At 37.6% G+C, this 23,557-nt stretch overlaps 1 protein-coding gene across 6 annotated transcripts in view; it reads left to right on the forward strand.

The window, feature by feature from the left end:
- Window positions 1–21,264, forward strand: part of PPP6R3 (protein phosphatase 6 regulatory subunit 3) — a 52,389-nt gene extending 31,125 nt beyond the window's left edge. For 2 of the 6 annotated variants that reach the window (XM_054276354.1, XM_054276355.1), the window contains exons 12-24: window positions 1,892–2,007; window positions 2,395–2,480; window positions 3,684–3,770; window positions 5,357–5,454; window positions 7,383–7,437; window positions 8,088–8,218; window positions 8,854–8,972; window positions 10,294–10,447; window positions 11,524–11,630; window positions 12,557–12,707; window positions 15,615–15,632; window positions 15,957–16,079; window positions 18,047–21,264. In XM_054276354.1, coding sequence (XP_054132329.1) covers window positions 1,892–2,007; window positions 2,395–2,480; window positions 3,684–3,770; window positions 5,357–5,454; window positions 7,383–7,437; window positions 8,088–8,218; window positions 8,854–8,972; window positions 10,294–10,447; window positions 11,524–11,630; window positions 12,557–12,707; window positions 15,615–15,632; window positions 15,957–16,079; window positions 18,047–18,098 — 1,297 coding nt within the window. In that variant the 3' untranslated portion in view covers window positions 18,099–21,264. Of the gene's footprint in view, window positions 1–1,891; window positions 2,008–2,394; window positions 2,481–3,683; window positions 3,771–5,356; window positions 5,455–7,382; window positions 7,438–8,087; window positions 8,219–8,853; window positions 8,973–10,293; window positions 10,448–11,523; window positions 11,631–12,556; window positions 12,708–14,999; window positions 15,189–15,614; window positions 15,633–15,956; window positions 16,080–18,046 lie in introns of those variants that run through there. The other 4 variants (XR_008483022.1, XM_054276357.1, XM_054276356.1 and 1 more) reach the window with 4 other exon arrangements.
- The last annotated feature ends 2,293 nt before the right edge of the window (window positions 21,265–23,557 follow it).

The raw sequence follows: 23,557 nt of genomic DNA on the forward strand, positions 1-23,557 counted from the left end.
GCTCTAGAGGTACTGAACAGTAAATGTTAGTTCTGACCTGTCAAAATACTGAATTTACTGGCTGGGGTAGTGCTGCTAGTTTGATGGAATTCCACTTATGAAAACATTCATATCTGAAGTGAATCAGATAGTAAATATATGGCTAATGTAGCTGACCTGGAAATAAGGATGATGAAGAGGGGGATAATAGAAAAAGGAATATGCTAAATTTAACTGTAGAAAACATACTCTCCTGAATGTCTTCCATTTTATATCAATTCTCCTGAGGTTATAGAGAATTGCCAACTTCCCTGGCAGTTAGATTCTCGTAGGAGAGAAATATGTAAAGTTTTCTCTGTAATTCCCACCTAAAACTTAAGTTTTACTGGGATAAGACTGTTCTTAATCCAGTGCTTACCATGTGAATGATTTAATTAAATATTTAGTCTCATGTTTGGGAATATTAATGAAGAAAATAATGTTTCAAAGCTTAGGTAGTGCTTTTATCTGGAAACAAACTTACAGTGAATTCACTCCTTTATCCAGTTTTGTAGAGATGTGCCTCCAGCTGTAAAAGATAAAGCTTTAAGGGTACTTTTAGCTTAGCTGTTTCAGGAAATGGGTATTTTTTTAGTCCATTTGTATTCTGTCACTTAATGTTATTTCAAGCAGCTCTAGAAGCTTAAGGGTGACTGCTTTCTGCTGGTAAAAATCTGACATAGTAAAAGTGGTTTGGTTTGCTGGGAATAATAAGCATTTGCTAACAAAAGATACAGTTGTATTCCAGACTTTCTGGCTAGGCAATGTCAAGTCAGTCTAGTTTGTCAAATAGAAGTGCTCTGTGTAATATCCTGTGTTAGAAACTATAACCTTTGCTGTTATCATGTGCTGCTTATTTTGAATGTGCTTGTTACCTAAGCAAGCTGTAAACACTGTGGTAGTTTATTCGTGATATCTTGCATAGACATAACATAATTTCAGTTACCTCATATGTTAGATGATGATAGTGGAAAATAAAATCATGTGATCTGTGTTCGCATAACATAAGGTATTTCATGAATTGCTGTCACTTTACAAAGATTTCAGTCATGGGACATTTGTCTAGCTGGGTGAGGGGGTCTTTCTTGGTTCTTGTTTAAAACACAAAACCATAAATTGATGCAGCAAAAGTTTGGTTGGCTTGCAGCCAAATGCTAGAGAATCTGTTCAAGCTGGATCTCTCATGATTGCTATTTGGTCAGATTTAGAATGGTTCCAACTGGCAGTAGGTGTTCAGAGCACTACTCTAACATCTGGTAATTCCTGTTTGTGCAGAGCAGTTCTGTGCAAAATATTTAAATGGCTTTGTAGTTTTAGCTTTGGTAGGCATGCAAATGTTGTTCCTAAATTTCAGGAAAGCAATGACCCTAACTTAAATGGGTATGCTAAGAAGCCCTGAAATAGTAAAGCATACTTAAGAATTCTTTTTCCCTTTTGATCATGGACTGAAAGCTCTGAGGGAATATTTGGTGGTTTGGAGTTTTGCAAAATACTCTCAGCAAAAAGAATTTCCTAAAAACTCTGAATCAGTTGCTAATTCTGTCATTATTTTGCTAATGCATTTTGATTATTTGGTGTGCATTTTGCTTTCCACACACACACGCACACACACAAAAGCAGTACAAACACTTGTACGTGCTTTTTGGTACTTCATGCGCTTGTTAAGTCTTCTGAACTGGCTCAGTGAAGTCAAACTAGTTGATCCCCTAAATTCTTAAATATTTTTGTGAACCTGTGGTTTTAGGATGCAAGTCTAACTTAAGAACCCCAGTTTGTTGTCTTGCGTGCCACCTTGACTCTGGCGGTGTTCTCCAAGAGCCTACGGCATCGGAGTTGCTCTGAGTGCAGCAGATGAACTCTTGGTCTCTTGCAGGGCTGAAGGAGGAAGAAGACATGGCTACATGGGTCACCTGACAAGGATAGCAAACTGCATTGTGCACAGCACAGATAAGGGGCCAAACAGCACACTAGTCCAGCAGCTCATCAAAGGTATTCATTCATCCTGGCTTTATCTTCAGGGCTTTCATTATTAAATGCTGAGGATATTAAGCAAACTTAAATTAGAAGGCAGCTGTTGGATTAAGTAAGAAAAGTACTGGATTACTTCTGAAGTATTGCATTTAAGGCAGTCATCCATAAACAAATGTTTAAGTATTTTCATTTCAAACAGTGTTAAAGCTCCCTGAAATAGATCCAAAGAGGTACTGACCTGTTTAATTTGGACTTGTTTGCTAGATGGAGTTACATTTATGGATTTAGGAGGATGTATATTTTCTTACCAGTATTTTTGGTAGAGCAGAAAAAATATTTGAAAATTAAGTGATGCTTCATTGTTGATAGTTTCTAATTGGTTTGGTGTTTTGTTTCCTGTGCTAGAACTTCCAGAGGAGGTGAGAGAGCGATGGGAAACATTCTGCACAAACTCTTTAGGAGAAACCAACAAGAGGAATACAGTGGATCTGGTAAGTAGCGATGGGTAAGGGATGAAAATGACTGCTGCTTTACTTGGACAGTTTCTTTGTGTCATCAGCACTGCCAGTCTTCCAAAATCTAGTGTACTTTTAAGGAGTCCCTCTAGTTGCTGAGTTATGGAACTGATAATTCTTTAGTTTACTTTTCAACTAAAGCCATATCATTAATATTTGTGCAGGCATAATGCAGATGATCAGCTTGTAATAGCTAACTGGCTCATTACCTGGTGTAGCTAATGCCAGGCAATCTGCAAAGATGAGGATTTCTTTACCTCTTCAAGGTCATGTCCTTGAAAACTCCAGTGTGCTTGAGAGTATGAACTGAAAGTGCAGGAGCTGGTGTTGATTGCTTTCTCTATAGGATGTAAATTACCCAGTACAAGTTTAAGACAAGACTGCTACTTGCACTCCACTGCCTGTGTGACTGACCTTGCTTAAGTAACTTTGCTCACTGTTGTGCACCTGCCACATTTCTTCTGCATGCAGTTGTAGCGATTACACTTTTGGAAAAACACTTAACTCAAGTAGAAGAGGTTTGTGTAATCATGTTAAAAATAGTCTAAGAGCAATCACTTGAAGACTTCAGTAAGCAGAGGCAGTTTCCAATGTCAACAGATGAATTTGTGGATTTTATTTCACCTGATTTCTCCAGGAATGAGTGCTTTGTGTGTGGCTTCATTAACTTCTGCTAGTCTTCTGTTATTTGGACTGTAATTAATTGTTGAATTCGCTATTTCAACATAAATATTAACTGGAGCAGGGTGTTAACAGGTGTCAATAGAAGCAATAGGAAGTTCATCTGAAACTGTGCAACTTGTGAACAGGACTAAAAGATGTACATAAGGCATTTTTTTCTTGAGCCTGTGAATGCAAAGAAGTTTGTAGGGCTTGCAGATGAATGTTATTTTTCTTCTTGGTAGAAACTATGTCTTGGTCAAGACCAAAAGAAGGATCATGTAAAGAGGAAGAATTTTAGGCTTATGAAAAATGGCACTAATTGGCTCTTTAGATACATAATCATGTGCTTGGAGGTACTTGATGTACTTGGAAGTACAGTAAAACTGAATTGAAAACTTACCTCCAAACTCTGCAGTTTTCAATAGGATAGAAAGACAACGCATTAAAACAATTTCTTTTATCTGAAACAAACAGGTGCATTATCTACTATGCCAATGACCCAATTTATTTGTCTAGGTTACTACCTGCCACATTCATTCTTCCAGTGATGATGAAATAGACTTTAAAGAAACTGGGTTCTCACAGGATTCTTCTTTGCAGCAGGTGAGTTGAATTCTTTTAACAGCTTAAGTTGGTCTTTCTGTAAAAGTAAATTAAGTACTTTTTTAAAAAGCAGTGGAACTTTTATTTTCTCTCACAAGCAAATATAAATCTAGAAAGTTTAAATTAAAACCTAGACATGTGTGTATGCACACAACTGTGTCTTACCAGACTCAAAAGCATCTCTTTGAATTCTTTTGCTGGTAGTGAAAGAGTGGGAGCCTTGTGGCACAAGATTGCCAATAGATCACTTAGATGGAATCAGATGGTTTAGATGCATTATTTGTCGGGGTTACTAACCAAAATCTTTCAGATCACACTAACAGCTGTGTAGTAACTACCTAATCTAATATTGGCTTTGGTGTTTTATGCATTTTCTATCGTTTTTATAATAAGTAATTGCTTGTCTAAGTTTGAATTGTGGGTGGTGGCTCAGTCTTAAAGAATCTGATGCATTTTTATCTGATTAAGTGCTTTTGTACCTATAAGGTGCACCTGTACAAAAACGTGATAAGTTGGGTGCTATCTTTAGCAGCTTTAGTGAGAAAGTAAGATCTTCTAATGTCTCTGTGCTTTTCATGCATCCCCTTAGTGACCTGCTGTGCCTAGGCAATCCCAGCAGTTCCAGGTAGTTAATCTGGAGAAATGCAGATGGTCCAGTGCTGCTTCTTTCAAGTTTGTCTTGCTGTATACCTCCTCCTTTTATATATATTTTCTTTTTCCTTCAATTTTCATAATGCCTTAATCTAAACTTGGGGTTTTTTGATCGTACTTTTGTTTTCTTTCCATATTCACTTTGTTCAACTTTACCACCATACTGTGTCCCCTCAGCTACCTGGGCAAGAAACCAAGAGTTGACATGACAGCTTTATTTCCTAGAGTATCTTGGCGTTGGCTGACTTTACACATGGAAATAACATTATAAAAGTCCCTAGAGGATGTGTAGTAATTGATAATTTAATGATAGTCCTGGAAAATAAGAGACAAAAGCTATTGTTAGAGACAGATGATGCCCACATGTACCTTTGTGTATATACTGATCTGCTGGCCGTTGACACTCCTCTTTATTTAAAAAACCAGCACAGTTGTGTCAGTGACTGCACTGAGATGTAAAATGCTCAATTGTTTCATTCTTCTAATATTTAATAGATGCTGCTGGTGTGTGTGCCTGAGACTGATTTTGCTAGTGATACCTGCATAATAAATATGCAACTATGCTTTGGTATCTATATATAGTTTACTTTTCTGGTTCTTACTATTTATAACTTCATGTTATTTTGAGCAAAGACAGCTTTTTCTTTTATATAGTGTTGTTTCTCTGTTTCTTTGGGGTGAATTTGGAAAGGTGCTGGTTAATGTTAACAAATTTAACTTTACTGAAAGCTGTTAGATTGGCTTTCAAATCAGTAAATGTGAGTAGGGTTGTAATTGATGCTGCCTTTCAAAATTCAGAGGTTAAGACAAATCCTTTTCCTGTCCTTTTATTTTAGTTTAGATAGACTTTTATTTCTTTGAAGCAAAATGGGCAAATAGATTTTAGAGTATTAGTAGAATCATTATATCACTGTCGTTGGTCCTGGGGTTGCCAGGCCTTTTCTGATTATCAGATGCAACAAATGACGTCCAATTTTATTGACCAGTTTGGCTTCAACGATGAGAAGTTTGCTGATCAAGATGACATTGGCAAGTGAGTATAACACTACACTGAATTTGGCTATAGTCTTGTGTGTTTTCTGTCTGTGTTTTTGCCTGTGGTTTTGCTGGTGATAAGTACAAGCATTTACTAATGTGAAGCAGTTGCCAATCAGTCCTGTCTATTTGTGCTATCTGTGTGCATTGAAAGAAGCTTCCCTGAACAGAGGGAAGCAGCAGCTTCTCTTCTTTTTCTAATCTTCTGGTTATACCAATGTTGAGAAGACTGTGCTTGTGAACTGAGTTATAATAAAATACTGAGGTATAACTCTACTTTTTACAGACAGCTGTGGCTCTCTGTTGACCTAACATTGTTTGGGTCACTTTCACTTCCTGTCTGTCTCAAAGTGGGTTTTTTCCCCAACTGATGACCAGATGAATAGCTCTACTTGTGAGTTTTCCTGGAAAGGATGACAGGAACAGCATGTGTCTGAGTGTATTTTTCTGTAGGGGAGAGTAAGGAAGGGCATTGTAAATCTACCTTTGTTTATAAGTTCGAGGCAGTTAAGACTCATTTCTGCAAATAGTGTTAGTGGAAGAGCAAGTGAGAACAGTCTTGGTGAGGTTAAAAAACCCCAAACTAAACAAAAACCAGCACACAACAGAAAACACCCCTCAGAAAAGCTGGTATCTTTCTTTGTAAGTAAATGGATGCATTAAAGGGAAAAGGGGAGAATAGGGATTCTTGCAGATGGTAAAGTTTATTATTGTTTTTATAAGATTTCATCATTTGGGATGCCAGAACATGCAGGTAGGAATAAAAAGCATTACTTCAAGATGGTTTTTAGAAGGGTGTTTTTATAATAATCTCAGTGCTCTTCTATAAGACATGTTTAGTAAGTGATGTCTGACTGAAGCTTGTGTCTTCCATACAAGAAGCATTGCTGCTTTTTTGCACCACAGAACCTGCTGAGATTAGAGATTAAGATATGATAGATAAAGTAACACAAAATGCTCCTTAACTTTGTTAGAAGCAGGTGGATTTTGGGAAGGATGGGAATTGGAATTCCTTTAAGTTCATGCCTTTGGAAGTCTGTTCTCTTGGTAGAAAGAAGATGACTACTTACTTAAAGAGGTCTCAGGACTTGTGGCAGGTACACTGATGATGTACTCAGGAGTTGAATTAAGTTGAGGAGAAGTTACTTTAAAGTTATGCCTTCTGTGCAAGAATCAATCACACTCTAAGTTACCTGCATAGCATCATGCAGTAATACAGTCACTCTCACAACTTAGGTTCCTTTAGGCCACTTATCTTTTTTCTTACTTGGGAATGCAATAAATATTAGAAGGAGGAGTCATGTGTGCTCTCCTGAATGCACTCATGGCTAAACAAAGAACATATGAACTCTTGTGATATGTAACGATGTGTCAAGCCTAATATATAGTGTTATGTTTGGGAAAATATTTCAGTGATTGGTTAAAAAAATATTTGTGATGTTCTTTTGTTAAGAAACAGAACTTGATAGTATTTTTCTTTTTGTTCCTTCCTGTTGAAAAGGTCCTTTGATAGAAGGATGAAATCAGTTAACACTTATAAGAACTGCAGGTGTAGATGTTTACAGGATTGTGAAGTATATCATGGTAGAGCATGGTCAGGTTAAGCATTCTCTAGGTCTAGATTTTATCCAGTGCGTAGCTATACAGTATTTGAGATTTGGGTATACAATTTCAGTTATACTTGTTGCATACACCTAACTCTAGATGGCAGTGTTCTTTGTTTTTGTTAAAAATATTTAATGGTTAAAAAAAATCACAGGAATGCCAGGTCTCCTTGGTGTGTAATTTTGAGTGCTTTGTGTTGGAGACTGTCTTTTCTCTTCTATTTTTAGATTATTGGAATATAAGAAACCAAACAGAAATTAAATGTCTTCATGTCACAATAGAAAGTCCTGTTTTATTGAGTACATTTCTTTTTTCTTGTAGTGTTTCTTTTGATCGGGTTTCAGACATCAACTTTACCCTCAATACAAATGAAAGTGTAAGTATGTGTTCCAGTATTATCAGAAAAATTACTGTCTTTTAAGCTTTGGCATGACCTCAAAGTTTTGGCAATGGTTATATTTATTCCTTTTATGTGGAAATCACTGGAAAATAATTACCCTGCTTTATTCTCATATCATGAGATTTGCTAATTGGAAGACACTATTGTTCTTTCTGATCAGTATTAAGCAGATTTGCTTCTAATTTGTATAACTGGGCTTAGATCTGATTTGTGCATATTGTGCACTTGTGTTTTATGATTAGAAGCTATTTAAATCTTCAGTGAGATAGGAAAGTAAGGACAGAGTCTCTGAACCTCAATATTATTTGTTGGTTGAGCTAAAATGACCCCCCACTACAGAAAATAAAGCTAGAGTACTTGGTGCTCTGGTTGTCTGCAAAGTTCTTTGGGGTCACTCCCACATCCCATTTTTAAACATGATGGAAACTCCTAAGTGCTCTTTGGTCCACTCAGCTTGTTACAAGCCAAGTAAAACAAGCAGCACTGTGTATTTTCTTGACAAGCTTTAAATTGAGACATTCTGGTTTTCTGCTGCTTTTAGAGAAACGCTTTGGATTCTCTTCAAAATAGGAATTTTCAAGATGTTTACTAATGTAATATGGATTTTTTACTTATGCTGTATTTAGGGCAATATAGCCTTGTTTGAGGCATGCTGTAAGGAGCGGATACAGCAGTTTGATGATGGTGGCTCTGATGAAGAAGACATTTGGGAAGAAAAACATATTGCATTTGCACCGGAGTCCCAGAGGCGTTCCAGGTGAGAAGGGTGTTTCTCATCCAGACAGCAGTGTAGTGAGCATGCAGTAATACACCTGTCCTCTGGTTCAGTCTGTCTATTAGTGCAGACTGTCCAGCATAACTAGGTATTTCCATTCTGTGGAGAAATGAGTGAGCATGTGGCGCTAGTGATTTGTTTTCCAGCCATAATTTGCAAAAGGTGCACTTTGGCTTTCATAGCTTGTTGATTTTGGTTTTTTCCCCCCTGCTGTATATTCTTTCCTTCTGCTTTTAAACTGGCCTGGCTGTCCTTGCTTTGGACAGGGCAGCCCAGCTCCACACCTCTATTAGACCTTGCTGTCCTCACTACAGTACCAATATGGCTGTGAACAAAGGAAAATGCATTGAGTGGAAGGAGCACCTAAGCCCCAAAACTCAGGGCTGTGCAGCCTCCCTCAATATCCACTGAAAGCCTCTTCATGTGATCAAGTGAGAAATCCTAAACCTTGTTTCTTTGAGAGAGGAATGAGGGGAATACTAAGAGCTAAAAATTATACCTCAAGTAATCTGTCAGAAATAATTGTAATTTACTCTAGCCTGCAACTCTGCAGTATTTCATTGTGCCCAGGGTGTTACACTAAAACCAGGATGTAAACTCTCTCTCTGTATTTGTAGCTCGGGCAGTACAGACAGTGAAGAAAGTACAGATTCTGAAGAGGAGGATGGAACTAAACAAGACTTGTTTGAATCCCACACCAATACAGAGGACAAAATGGAAGTAGACTTAAGTGAACGTACGTTTTTCTGGTGCTTTGGGTTATAGGAAATTGTTAGATCTAGCAGCCTGATTTTGTAGGAGTTTCCTTGTTGACTGCTTTTATTCCAACTGTCTTAGTCTTTCTCACTTGCCACAGAGCATGCACATATTGAGAAGTTTGAATTCCTTACATGTCTTAAATTATTTACTCTCTTTAAAATTCCTATTTCTACCCTTCAAGAGTTAAAAAAGGAGGAGTAGTCAGAAAGGGGAGGATTAAATGCTTGTTTATTAATATTGAGTGACTACAAAACTCTGATATGTTACTATCCAAACCCAAAAGATGGTCCTTTTACTGGAAGCCTTTCAGGCCAGCTTTTTGTCTAACAATGTTCTTTTAGAAGACTTCCCCTCTGAAGATCGGTGAACTTGCATTGTTCTGGTTTCAAATGTGAGTGAAAGATACACATCAGGAGATTCTTATGTGGAATCTTAAATGATGTCATAGGTTGAAAAGTTTTCCCATTCAAGTCAGACTAAACTGGCTTTTGTTAAACTGGCAATGTCTGTAGGTAAAAGCCCTGTGTTTATCTAGACTGTAAGGAATTAAATTAGAAGGAAAAGTTAAGGGTTTTCTTTTCTTTTGTCAGATTGGTGTCGTTGGCATCTGTGTGTCAAACAAGTTTTGATCCATGTGGGTCTCCTCCCATATCTGCCTGGGTTGGAATTTCTAATTGCTAGTCAGAGCTTCCTTTTCAGCCTGTTTTTTTGTATGTAAGTGTTAATGAAAAACATGTTTCCCTTGAGTAGGTGAAATTTTTTGAATGGACCTATCCTAAATTAGATGCTGTTCACAGCTGCTCCCAAATTTACAATATCAATAAATATTTTAAGTTGTAAAAAGCCTTAAACTTTTCTGAAATTTAGCAGTGGTCTTAGTGCATGAGAAATTATTTGAAGAAATTGAAGAAGGGGAAAAACTTTTGTGGTTTTCATTTTTATAGAAATTAGTTTGAAATATGGTAACAAATATTGAGGTTAATTTAAAGGATAAATCAGGACTGTACTTGTGATTGAAAGTGTTTTATTAGTTTTGTTTTCAGATAAACTTTTTTTTTTAGCAGAGTGCTGTGAATTACTGATCTTAAAATTCTGCCTTACTAGCAGAATTTTCCTTTTAGGGAATACACTAATTTTTTAACAGGATGTACGGGATTTTTCTGCATGTGCTTTCAAGTCTAGTTATGAATCTTGCTTCTCTTTATGAAATGTACATAGAGGGAATCAGTGTTAGGCATATGTGCACTCATGTTCTTTATAGAAATTTGTTCCTAATGACCCTGGTGATGGTTTTTCAGCGCCTAACTGGTCAGCAAACTTTGATGTACCCATGGAGACTGCACATGGTGCCAGTCTGGATTCTGTTGGCTCTGCTGTATGGAGTACTGAAGCACCTGTGCCAGCTAAAGAAACTGGCTGGGCTTCCTTTTCTGACTTCTCATCCTCTTTGAGGTAAGAATGTCACTTATTCAGGGTGAGTTTGGTTTTCTTGGGGTGTTGCTCTCTGCACAAGCCTGTGGTGCTGGTGTATGTAAAGTGTCTGAAGAATGTTGTGTGTTCCAGCAGCATGTGTCTGTGTGATCTCCCTTTCCAGGTTGAGTGGGTACTAGTGTTTTGGGCTTTTAAAATTTCATATTGTTATGCAGCTGTGATAAATAGGTCAGGTAGTTCTGCATGATTTTGAGAACACACAAGATAATGCTGTTCTTTTTTTGGATTGAACTCTACACTCTACTGAAGTCTTTTGTATGTACCTAATTACTTAGATGTAAATTTTGAGTTGCCAAATATTGATAGTCAGGAACTAATTCCTTCTCATATTGGAAGACTTTGCTTTTTATACACTTTTTTTTGACTTTCTGTCTGGGCATCAAAACAGCTCAGATATAAAAGTATGATTTTTTCTTCCAACATAAAATTGTGTTGTTTCATGATTGAGGCAGGTAAATTGATAATCAAATTAAGGGCCTAGAAAATGAAGACTTGAGTTGCCACATTACTGGATAGAAGATACATTCTGTAAATGGTGACGTGTTTTTCCAGTGGCCAAATCTTGTCATCTGAGTTCCTTTAAAATGAAAAACTTGTAGCTGTACTGTATATAAAATTAAGTAGTGAAATCACTTTTGTAGTGCTTCATGACTGCACTGGCAGTTTCAACAGAGAACTATCAAATTGGAAAAATGCATTTAGCAAAACAGTAAAAAATATTTGGAAACATTGCAAGGAGCTGGTGATTACCTGGATGCCTTAGTTACCAGGGACATACCCACTAGTACCTGTAATGTAACAAAATGAAGTGAAAATGAGATTACCATCTAACACGCTCAGCTCAGTTCTGGTGCATTTTGCATTACTAAACTTCTATTTAGCATTTTTTTCCAGCACTCTTAGAACAAACATGCTTAATTCAGTTTCAGTATAGTTCTAGGCCTTACAGCTTTCGTAGAGAACTAATACTGCCTTAAGAACGCCTCATTTTGCTACTCAGAGATGTTTCTGAAGTTTTTTTTAAATTCTATTTGAAGCTCAAAAGACTCCTTAAGAAGCAGTTCTCCTGTGGAAATGGAAACAAACACAGATCCAGGTGATCCATTGAGTGCAAATGCAACTACTCATACAACACAGCTAGAGAGTAAGTAAACTTTGCTGCATTTCCAAATGCTAATAGCTTCATCATAGGAGTTGCACCTAAGAAAAATCTCCATGGACTTCAAAATTTTAGATTTAGACTCCTCTCTGGCTCTGCTGCTGTTCTGATGGTTATTAAAAGTAACTTTTCAAAGAATTTTTAAACTATTTAAACTAGTTTCCAGTTTAAAACAAGAGCCAGTGTTACTGATTCAGCTAAAAAGTTTGCACATCATGAAGAGAAAAGCATTACAAAGATACAGAGTTTGTAAGTTTGTTCTGTTAGGGAATCTTCTCACTTGTGTCAGCATTTAGCTGAGCTGATGCCCAAAAGGAATGGTAGCCTCCAGTCTTGATCTGTGGGGCACTAGGCCAGTAGCCTCAGTGTGTGCAGATTTCTCCTTCCTGCTCATTCCTTTCTAAAGCCACCTTCACTGTGCATGCCCTAATGGTTTGTTCTATGTGTATGAACTGGTGAAAGGACAAAAATATTTTTATGAGCTTTTTCTGTATCTGTTATTACCAGAGAGCGCAAGAAGTGCGGGTGAGAAGTCCAGGCATCCCAAAGATTTGTCAGTACTCAGAAGCTTAAAGTCAAATTTGTGCTGTGTAGACTTGTCATGAATTTGACTGTACAGAAAAATAATTGGTCACCATAATCCTACTAAGACCTTGTTTAGGCAAAACTGTTGCACTAACCACTGTCAGTCAAAACTAAAAAAGCGACAACTGTGGCTTTTCCTTAAACCATCTGTAAGTAATACTGATGCTTTCTGTGCAGCACTTGCAGAAGGATGACATTCTCTGTAAGGAAGAATTCAGTATGCAAAGCTGCAAGAATACCGTTCTTGATGTATTGGCTTATGTGCTTGTGCATGAGATAAAAACATAACCAGCCATATGCTAAATTGCTTCTATTTCTGCTTGCAGCCCCAGCAAGTGTTGCTATGGAGGCCAGCTCAGATGGGGAGGATGATGTGGAAAATGCAGACAAGGTAACTGAGACAGTCATGAATGGCAGCATGAAGGAGACACTGAGCCTAACTGTAGATGCTAAAACTGAAACTGCTGTTTTCAAAAGGTAAGGATGCCTGTTTATTGCCTTCCCACCATGTAAATAGAACTGTGTTGATGGAACACTGTATCATCAAAGAGAGGTTAAGTGATAATTCCTGAGGCATACTAGAAACCTTTCAAAGTAATTGTTTTGAAATTTGACTTCTAGTTAGTTACTATAACATGTGACTTTACTTATCAAACCTTAGTTTCAGTGCAAGGTTATAGCACAGGACTGACTCAGCTTTTGTCTCTGATGCAAAATTGTGCATTTTTCATGTACAGTTCTTTTAACATTGCACATCAAAGTGAAACTTCTAAAATTTTGCACAGAATTCCTAGATTTGGATTGGAATTTCATTCCTCTCATCCAGGAGGATGGAAGCAGAAGTTGAAGGCCAGCAAGGCACTGCTTTTGAGTGTAGCTCATCAGACACTTGGGGTGATCACTGCTGGTGGTATGCACAAAGATGTTAAATCTCTTCTGGACTACAGGTGGCACATGGAATTCTGGAATAACTGGAAGAACAACTTCTTAATTTTGCTGTCTTCTGATACAAAGATTCAGGAATAAGTGTCTTGCAACATGGTCAAATTGAATATTATATCAACACTGTCATCCTTTTATGAGAATAAAGCACATTTCAGTGTTGTCTACTCCATGCCATCTACTAAGATATTGTGAGCTCAGATTTAATGATGAAGTCCTTTTCATTTAGTATTATGTGCTTTTGTTTAATATTTATGTAGGGAATCAGAGGCTACAAACAATGTGACATGCCAAAATTTTGCTTTTATTGAAGCTGACGTGTTCTGGCTCCACCCTGATGTTGACAAATTGGAACACACTGCTAGAGCATTTTGACATGCAACCCTCTTCTCATTCTTCTAGAACAACTTTCTAGTATCTGTCCCTATTCTAGCTTTAAATACTAAAAGGAAATTGTCAGTATGTCTTGGAAATTTCTTTAAAAAACCAACCCCTTGTCAATTCCAGTATTAGAAACTTTTCCAGTGTTACTCCTTACACTGCCTGTAGTTTAAATTAAATTACTTCATTAGAAGTAGTAGGAGATAATTCCTGAACTATCCAAAATGAGCAGACCTTGAAAACCAAGCAGCTTTCCACCACTCTTTATTCCATCCTTTTGGTTGTCCGAGTGACTTAACTTCTGATGGTTTTTCAGCACAGAGGAGAGGGGATTTGTGACTGCACAGTGCTTCTAAATCAAATGGTATTGATACAGGAGTGAACCACAGCACTTTAGAGAGGTGTTGGGACTCTGTGCACATTGATGTCACATGAAGCCATCCATAGTGCATTGCTGATGTAGTAAATGATGTGTCTGCTCTCCAGTTTTGTTGTCTTTTGCACAATGCTTTTACATGGTCTTCACTCTTTGATGTTCACAAATTTGGTTTAGTTATCCATTGTGTCTTTGAACTTCTCCTTAAACTAGTTTAGCTCACATGCACTTTCAGGTTGTGTGACTTGTGATACTGGTGCAAAAACTAACATGAGGAGGCAGCACCTGGTGACAGTTCCTGCCTGCCTTCATGGAGTTACCTGCTAGAACTGTAGTTAAAAAGACCTGGAGGTGCAAAGGGATGCAATATCATAGAATTGCCCCAGTCAGAAGAGACCTTGAAAGTTTATCTGGTCCAATCTTTTATGGGAAACGGAGCCCAGATGAGATTATCAGGCGCTCTGGCCTATTGTATATTGAAAAGTTCTTGGATCTTGATTTGAAAGGGAAATGTCAAAGGAAGATACAAGGGGGCTCAAAGATGAGGTTTTAAATGTAGAGACTGTTCTACTCTGATAGACATGTGCAGCTTCATAGTGCTGCATTTAAAAAAATGCTCAAGTGGCATTTTTTTAAACCAGCTTGCTGGGAGAAGGTCTAAAGTAAGGGATAGTTAGAGTAGTGAGGAGAAGTCCTACTCGAGCCTATTTGCCTTTCAAAGTGGATGCTTCCAGACTTCAGCTTTATCTAGGTTTCTGTCAATAGAAAATTGATGGTGTTGAAGTCAACATTGAGGGGATTTATAAGTGCCGTAGTGAATTTGTGGAAAGCTGCAAAGGACAAAAATGTGATTTCTGAACTTAGTTCAGAGTGGAGAACAAGTAGGAAGAATGCCAGCAGAGACTGCCTCTTTAAAAAATAAAAAAAACCAAGGACATCACTTTCGATGGTGATGGTGACAAGTATTTTATTTGGAAGGAATGCAAAGAGTATCAAGGCAAATGAGATGGGGAGATTAGATGGGGAAAACTTGATGAGAGATTGCAATGCAAAAGACAGTATTTTTGCAGGCTCTGCAGGATAGAAGGAGAAAAGAGAAGGATTCATTGAAATTTAAAGGATCCATGGAAAGGAGAACTGTGAGAATAGGAAGAAAACCAGCAGAGGAGATTGGCACTTCTTGAATAAATAGATTTGTTGCTACAGAGGTATAAGATTGTTTGTCTACTTCAGAGCTACTTTATAACTATCTCTTGCAGGTATATATACTCAAATTTGTATTTTAGTTTGCTCATAATGGTGTGATTGAGGTGGAAGAGGGTGGAATAGAGAGACAGAAAAGTTTGGGTTTAGAGGCAAACCAGAAGATTTGTTCACTAATGACTTTTGAGGCTGCCTGGTTACATGGTACTGTCTTACATAGTGTGAGTGTACAGCTTTTTCACTAAACTTTGTTTTTGTCTACAAGAAGCAGTTTGTGAAGTAGATTGGGCTGCAGTCTTTGTACCCCATAAACCATACATAGTATTCACTGTGGAGTTACTAGGGAGTTTATTATGTAAGATACTGATGAGTTAATGATTTTGCTGGTATGTTTCATGGACAGACTTTATTAATGCCAATTTCTGAGGGAATCTTGAATTTCTTTTATACTTCCTTCCATTTTTGCATTCTTCTGGCTTCAGAGTGTTGAAATCCTATCGGTATGTATAGTAAAGGCTCGTGATTGTTATCACTTCAGGCATCACACACATTCCTTTTTTCCATTCTGATCTTATTTGCAATCACTGTGTTTCCTGCCCTTTTATCCAGTCAAGTTTTAATGGATGTAAGCACCAGTGCATCATTAGGTGTTTGTGAAGTCTAGAGCCATGTGCTTGATCTTCATATTGCAATCATAACTTAAAATCCATGTGCATGTGAAATATGGACCCGTCTCAGTTTTCTCCTGTTGCCTGAAATTCCCTGTAAATAAGCTTCACATACATTAAATAGTGACTTACTTTTGTTTTGTTTTGTTTTTTAAGTGAGGAAGGAAAATTGACTACCTCGCAGGATCCTTCTTGTAAATATGTAGTAGAAGAGAATACAGAGGTTGCAGAAGAGGTCCCTTCAAGTCTTCAGCCTACTAACAGCAGTCCAGAACAAAGGTAACTGTATTCAAGGATGCTTTTAATTCTCTAAATAGCAGTTTGTGTGCTTTTCTAACAGGCTTAATCTAAAGAGATTGAGTTTAGCTCAGTCTAAAAATGTGCTTGCTTTTATTTTAATAAATTCTCCCAAGTTGGATTTTCAGTTGTTTCGAAGACTCTTGAGTCATGAAAGGTGTATTTTTCTTGCAGGGAGTTGTAAATATCCCATTCTGTTCTGTGACAGTGTTACCAAGTTAGAATAGTGAATTGATGCACAGAACTCTACTGTGTGTTCTCATTGTACTCTAGATAGATTAAAATATGTGTGTTTGACAAATTTAGATTCTGTTTTTTAAGATTTATGAGCCAGTAGTTAACTAGCTCCTTTCTTCTAACTTCCTGCTCTGCATAAATCTCAAACTTGATCAAGAAGGGGATTCCAATCAGAAAAAACAACCCTGTATACCTCAAGTGGGAGACCCAAAAACTCTTTCACAGTGTCTCCTGGAGATGCTGTCTTTATCAAGACAACAATATTTTTTTAAATGTTGATAAGTATTATATTGTAGGGAAAAAGTCCTTGGGTGCTTGGTTATCTTTTGAGTAAAAATGTTTGTCTGAACCAACGGAGGGTTCTCAGAGCTAGCAGTTTGCTAGTTTGCCTTTAAGTTGTGGGAAATCTCAAGGAACTCCTTTCACTGAATCCTGCTGGCTTCAGCAAAGCTCAGAACTTTCTCTAAAGGTGGCTGTTGCAGTAGATCCTCATAAGCACAGGATTAATACCAAGATAAACCTAATGGTGCTTTTGGGGCTCCATGTATGTATGACTAGTGGAAGGAGTCCCCTAGGTAGGTCTCTGGCTGGTGCCTAGCAGGAGTCATCTCTGCTAGGAGCCCTGTTCTGTCATGGACTTTTTTCTTGGACAGTTAATGAGTGAGTGATGGTTGTGCAGACTGTCACACTTCCTGTCCCTGCAGCATTTGTTTCTTACCTTCCAGGTTTCTCTAAAAAGTGTTTGCTTTTATCTAGTGCTGTCTGTCTTTTCTCTAATGTTTACATATGTTTTTTAAAAAGTGTTTTTAGAGCTTAGCAGCCAAAGACTTAGCTAGGGGGCTTCTGCTGGTCATGTGCATGTAGAGCACGGACCCCAGAGTGGCTTCTCTGTGATGTCCACCATCAGAGAACAGGAGTTACAGGTAACTTTCCTCATCTGTAGTTTCAAGCAGTATTTGCATTCTTGTAGAGAATCTTCAAATGTATTCCACAGACTTGGAACTGAATGGAAGTTGGGATTTTTTTTGCCTCTGTTGCTTGCATATTTTTGATGTCCTCATGCATTGGTTTGATCTCTTTATGCCAGTCCAGAGCAACTGAGCCCATGTTTACACTCAACTTTTATCTAGAAATATATATACTGTTGCTGTTTTCACTCTTGTAGGTTTGCTCTCCATTTTCCTCCGTACTTCATGAACATTTCATCCTAATGGACTGACATTCAAAGTATTTGTGAAAGGCTCTTTGTAGATTAGATTAATAACTAAAGCAATTTTTTAAGATGCTGTTGTTTTTTCCTGTTGTGTCCTAGCTGCTGGCTTTCCAGTGCAACCTTAAATACTCCTGGTATCACATTTTGCCTCAGAATAAGATTTGGATAAGTATCAGAAATGTGCTCCTTATTAGTAATTCTGAATACCACGTCTCTGGAGATCACTTATTAGATCAGTTAATGAAGGCCACACATTCTTCAGTGGTGTGCTCAGTTAATTGAGTGCTATGCCTAATTAGGAAATAAGGACTCCAGAAATGCTGGACTGCAGAGGATAATTGGGATGAGCATGTTATTAACACATGTTTCCTTCTTTCACTTCATGGGTTTTGCTGCACAGGATCCAGGGTTCTTAGTTTTTGGTTTGGTTTTTATTGCACCTGCTTGAATTTGCTTTGATCTTTTTTGTATGCTTACATCTCTTTTTTTGGCCTCTTAGGACTGATCAACACACCCATTTAGGAGAGGCATCTGTTAATGGCCCTGTATGATATGTGATGTCTACTGCCTTGGCTGAAGAGAAAGAACTGATGTCCAGGTGTTTGAGTATTTCTGAGGATATCATCTAGACCCTGTTGAAGCCAGTCACTGCTGCACTAATTTCGCAAGGAATCAGGACCAGCAACATTTATATTCTAGATTTTAAGACATTGTACAGAAATTCATAAGTGTAAAAATATTGCACATTGAGAAATACCAATAATTTTTGCGTATGTTTATATTGTATTGTTCTAAATAACGGGGGGCCTGTGAAATAAGATCCTGCTACCCATGTAATGATGACAGTAGTGTTACTATAGTTAAAATGGCTGTAAGAATAGTTTTATAAAAAAGTGAATACAAAAATCTAATGTATTTGAGACATAACTATTTGACAATTAGTGTGACCAAAGTATTTAGCAGTTTTCTTACATTTTTCACCTTGTAAAAAAGAAAAAGAAAATTCATGTTTTTTCTGAAACTGAAATGCCCTATAAATGTTATTTTGGTTGGTTTAGCTTTCAAAAGTGATTTAAATAAGAATTTTTTGGTGTTCAACATTTTACAACAGGTTTTTTAATTGGTAATTGTTTTCTGTATTGTTCTAAACAGATCAAAAAATGTAAGTCTATTGGTAGAGATTTTAAGTATTTATTGCAACAGCTTAGTTGACAAATTGATGTTACTGTAAAGCCATATGTTCTGTTAAGTCTAGTTTGCTTGAAACAATACCTTCCAGGTGAAACACTAGAATATTTGGAGTGCACATGGCTTGTTGTGTTTAAGTGGTTCACCTGCCTTTAAACAGTTCACCAAGATTTAGTTTAATACCAAGCATCATACAATGGAACATTTCAGAACAATCTGCGTATTTAAAACGCTATAATCCTTTTAGACAAGTCAAGTAAAAGAAATGCTCATGCTGCTAATGTAATTACAGTACCTGCATTTTAAAAGTAAATAGTGTTTTTAATACAAATTTTGGCAGCAGAGCATGTTAATTGGTAATTTCACTGTACTGATCTGTGTGAGGCTTTCATTTGTATGTTCTGAACCAGTTTTTTCACAGCTGGTTTATGTATATATATAGTGATTATGGAAACTAATTCTGTGTAATTTATAATTTTCTATGTCAGTGTAAAATTCCAACAGCCTTCTCAAACAAACAGAAGCAATATACTGTATATTGCCACATTGTCTGGTGAAAGGGTTAAAATACTCCTGCACTTTTAGACGCAAAACCATTTTTGTTTCTGTAATAGTCATATTCATTTATTTTTTACATCATTTGTTTTCCTGACCAGTATTTAAAGCCAAAAGGATATTCTAAACAATGGCCAATGATTTCTTTTAGAAGGCGTCCCAAACAACGTGCCTAAACATTACATTGCATACAGAAATAAAAAACCCACATGTATGTCACTGCCCTTATTGCTTTCTCTTTTGCATTTTTGGCAAGGTTCAGTGCACTTGTCCTGAGAAGTTTTTGCCAAGTGATCAGTTGTGTGAAAATGAAGGGGTAAAACCACAATATCATAGGTGGAATTGGTAACTATAACGAACTTTTATTTGTACTTTATAAATTATGGAATCCAGTCAGTTTCTAAGTTTTCTTTATCAGTTCAGAATTACTTTCAGATCAGCTTGACCAAAACCATTTTGTGTGTTAGCTTTAAGGTTGGCACCTGTCCTTTTGTCACTTTGATCTGTCACTGAACAAGCAGGTTTGGAAACAAAACTGCTCATTTTGACACATGAATTGGAGTCAAGTACAAGTTCCAAATTCAGGCAAACAGCAAGTTGGTTTGCATAAGTTTGATGCTTGTAAGGAGAAAAACTTGTGTCCTTTCCAGTGGAACTGTTTGTCCCTTGCTAAAATGTTGATTTATTTAGCTCTGTGGCCATGAAAACTGGAGAACACAGTAGATGAAATTGCATCTGGGCCCTGTTGCCTTCATTTCAGCAGTCTTGTACTTGTCCTTCTGTTCGCAAGCTGTCATATCAGTCCACTGTTCTGAGGACGTGTAGGGTCTGTTTTGCCCACTCACTCTATTACTTGCACAAGGAATCCAGAACTTGAAAGCACTGGAGGTGTGTTTGGGATGGGGAGGGAGGGTCTGTGTGTGGGTGTAAACACACCTCTTCTGCCATCCTTCATCAACACTGCTGTTGATCTGCTGCTCACATAGCCTTACAAAGGTTTGAACATACTGCAAGAATCCTGAATGGCTGTTACCCAGCCTGTTTAATCAGATTGGACTTTCATGCAATGGAATTTGAGTCTTCTTGAGAAAAAGATATTTTAATACATTTGCAGCATGGACTGAAGTCTAATACCTTTGTACAGGTTTGAAATCCTCCAGTGTTTTTAGCAGCAACTAGGATGAAATGAGCTTGCTTTGAAGGGCTTGTCCACTGCCACATTCCACAGTGGTTTTTTGAAATGGCTAAAGGCTCAGTCACTTGAAACTGAGGAATAATGATGTTGGTTGATGTCAATGGGCAGTGGATTTACCCCTTAGGATTTCTCTGGAAAAGGATTTTTACTCAAACAAGAGTATGTTTCAAAAGTGGCTAGACCAGTAATATCTGTAGTAGCTCATTGCTTCTTCCCATCTGGCAGAGTGGATGAATCATGCCTTCTTGACCAGTGAAACCATTAGTTTCAAGTGTAAGCCCTGAATTAGTTTTATAGCAAGACTGTTCCATTTAAGTAAAAGCATAAGTCATCATCCTCACTAACATTACTATTAATTCACCAAAAAGATAACAGGACAGTGGAAACAATCTCATTATGATGTTGTACATGGAATCCTGTGTGACCATGCTCTTGAGTGAAGTCTACATTTTTGCACCTATTAAACCTTGTATCTACCTCTTGAAAACAGTGACTTCTGTGTTGTCATCTGCATACTTCTGTGGAAACTTACAGTGACATTCATTCTTTGTGTGAAATCCATTGAGGAGACCTGTGAGGAAGATGAATCCGATTCTTACTGTCATTCATGATAAGCTTACTTTTCTGTTTAAAATTTAAAGCATTAATTTCCTTGGAGATTTTGTTTTCTGGCATATGTCTCATACAGTTATATCAGGAAGTACTTACTGTATATAACTGGCTCTATTAATAGACTTAATCACCTCTGACTGTCTCAGAATAAATAGTGCTTTCTCTAGTGTAGTGTAAGTGCTTTGAGTTTCATTATGAAAGTGTCTGTATTGTTTTCCAAACCAGGATGGAAAATGGCTGTTATTGTGGCAGCAAAATGTCCTTTATTGGTAAAGGTTTTAACATCTGTATTTTAGCTTCTGCATCTTACTTGCTAGCAAGGTAAGGATTTGGCATCTTCCTGTTCCATTATTGTTTGAGTATGTAAGGTTACAGCATGAAAGGAGATTAAGTTAATAAAATGAAAATAAAAAATATTCTTACTGTAAAGATAGATGCATTTTTCTGTCTCCTTTAGGTAGAAGAGTTCATGACATTTTTTGGACTTGCTCAGACCAGGTTCTGTTACTTGTTTCAAATTGTGATTTGCCCTGTGTTTAGTCTTGGTTAATGACTTGGATGTAATCACACTTCTAATGATATCCAAGGGGAATCTGTGTACTTCTTACTCTGCTGCCACAAGCTAAAGCACTGAGACCCAAATTTACCTTGTGTTTGGCTCATAGCATCTTTTAGAATTTCTCTTTTAGATGAGCCTGAGCTTAGCATTTGCCTACTTTTTGTTGGAGAGGGGAACTTTTTCTGTATTTGTCTTCTCTAAGTCACTAAATACCTTGCAAAATGAGGGGGGATTCCCTTAACTTTCTGGCCATAGCTTAAATACTGTAATTCTGATTCTTGGGCCTCTTTCTGGATTTGAGTTGCGTATGGTGTGGGTGCTTTCCCGTGGTTGGTGTTTTCTGAGTCTTAAATCATTATTCTGAAGGCTGATCTTGCCATCCAGCCATCCAGAGTAAGAAGGCTACACCTTGCCTAGCTGTGGATGTATAGATTTTGTTGCTCATGTCCCATGAGATAGAATGCTTACCCATTTGCACAGGGGAAGTTTATGTGCTTGTCTCACGACTTTGATCTGTAGATGACATTTAGGTAGATGGGTGTTTGGTTCTGAAGGATGTAACAGACATTTTTTCAGATGGAACCTGGACCTGTTAGGAATCAGTTAGGTCTGCTTTTAAACTCCACTGTATGCCACACTTATGTCTTTCTTACCTGGGAATGGTTCTTCTATTCTCCTTATCTACACCAATTATCTGTCAAAGGTTGTCACAATTTCACCTTGGGTAATGCACTAGCCTGGCTTTTTTGCAAGAGCACTGAAGCCTGACTGCAGATGATGCAAATAAAACCTGCTTTTCCTTACACCAAACAATTGAATGTTTGGGAAATCCCTCAGCTATTTTTTCAAATGAAAGAAAAAAAATGTTGACTGTCTTTCACTGCTTCTCATATCAGACAAGATTGCTAAAATAAGCTAAGTCTGCCAAAACTCAAGTGACCTTGTTTCTGTTGTTAGGAGTTCTCCAAAGCACCTTTCCTCCTATATCTTCGATGAAATACTTGTTAATGCTCTACTTGTTAAGCTGGGCTGTTTTTCATTAGTTACTGCTAAACTTACAATTCTGAGATGTGCTTTCAGATGAGAAGGGCTCTGCTTTGGAGTAAGCCATGGAGAACTGTGCATATTAACAAACAAGGCAGCAACAAGGAACTGTGAGATATTTGTGAGAATGTGGGGCCCTATTGTTTCTCTTTAGTCCCTTCAGAATAAAAGAGCTTGAAAAGATAAAAGGACTGACAAAATGTGCCACTTTTCTTTTTAATGCTAGTACTTTGCTTGTCTAGTTTGATCTACTTCAGAGACAAATCTCTGAACTTGGAAAGTGATGGGTAATTTCCTGGTGAGTAAATTGTTTCAAGCTTTAATTACACGATTCACATGGAATTCATACTTATTTTTATGTACAAGCACTGAAGATAATTTTTAACGGAACTATTTAAATAAATCTCTCTAGATTCACACCTGTGTGCATGCACATCAGTATGTAGGACACATTCTCTTAACATGACTGGTGCAGTGCCCATGGTGCATTTCCAGAGTGTGCAGAACTGCAGAATACCAGGAAGAACAAAGAGGTACTTGTGCACAGGTTCCAGCCCATTCTAAAGCATTTCAGACTTGTGTCTGCATGGGCAGACATTGTCAGTGGTCTCTGGCCAGCCTGAAGGTGTCTTGATGGGAGGAGGAACTGGTGCCTCTGGTGTCAGGCAAGCTTCAGCTTTTGTCAGATGATTTCTCTGATGCTCTCTTAGTCCAGCTACCTGATATATTTGAGCCTGTGGTAAGGCAGATCCAACTGGGAGTCTCTTAAAATCTCAATGACAATCTAGAATGGAGTAAATCAGGAAGAACTTGGATTGTAAAACTAAGTGCAGGGCAAGGGTTATGCTAACAAGAGT

Source organism: Melozone crissalis, unplaced genomic scaffold (genome assembly GCF_028551555.1).
Source record: "Melozone crissalis strain CALT ecotype California unplaced genomic scaffold, PUWL_Pcris_2 ptg000018l_1, whole genome shotgun sequence".
Taxonomy (NCBI): Eukaryota; Metazoa; Chordata; class Aves; order Passeriformes; family Passerellidae; genus Melozone; species Melozone crissalis.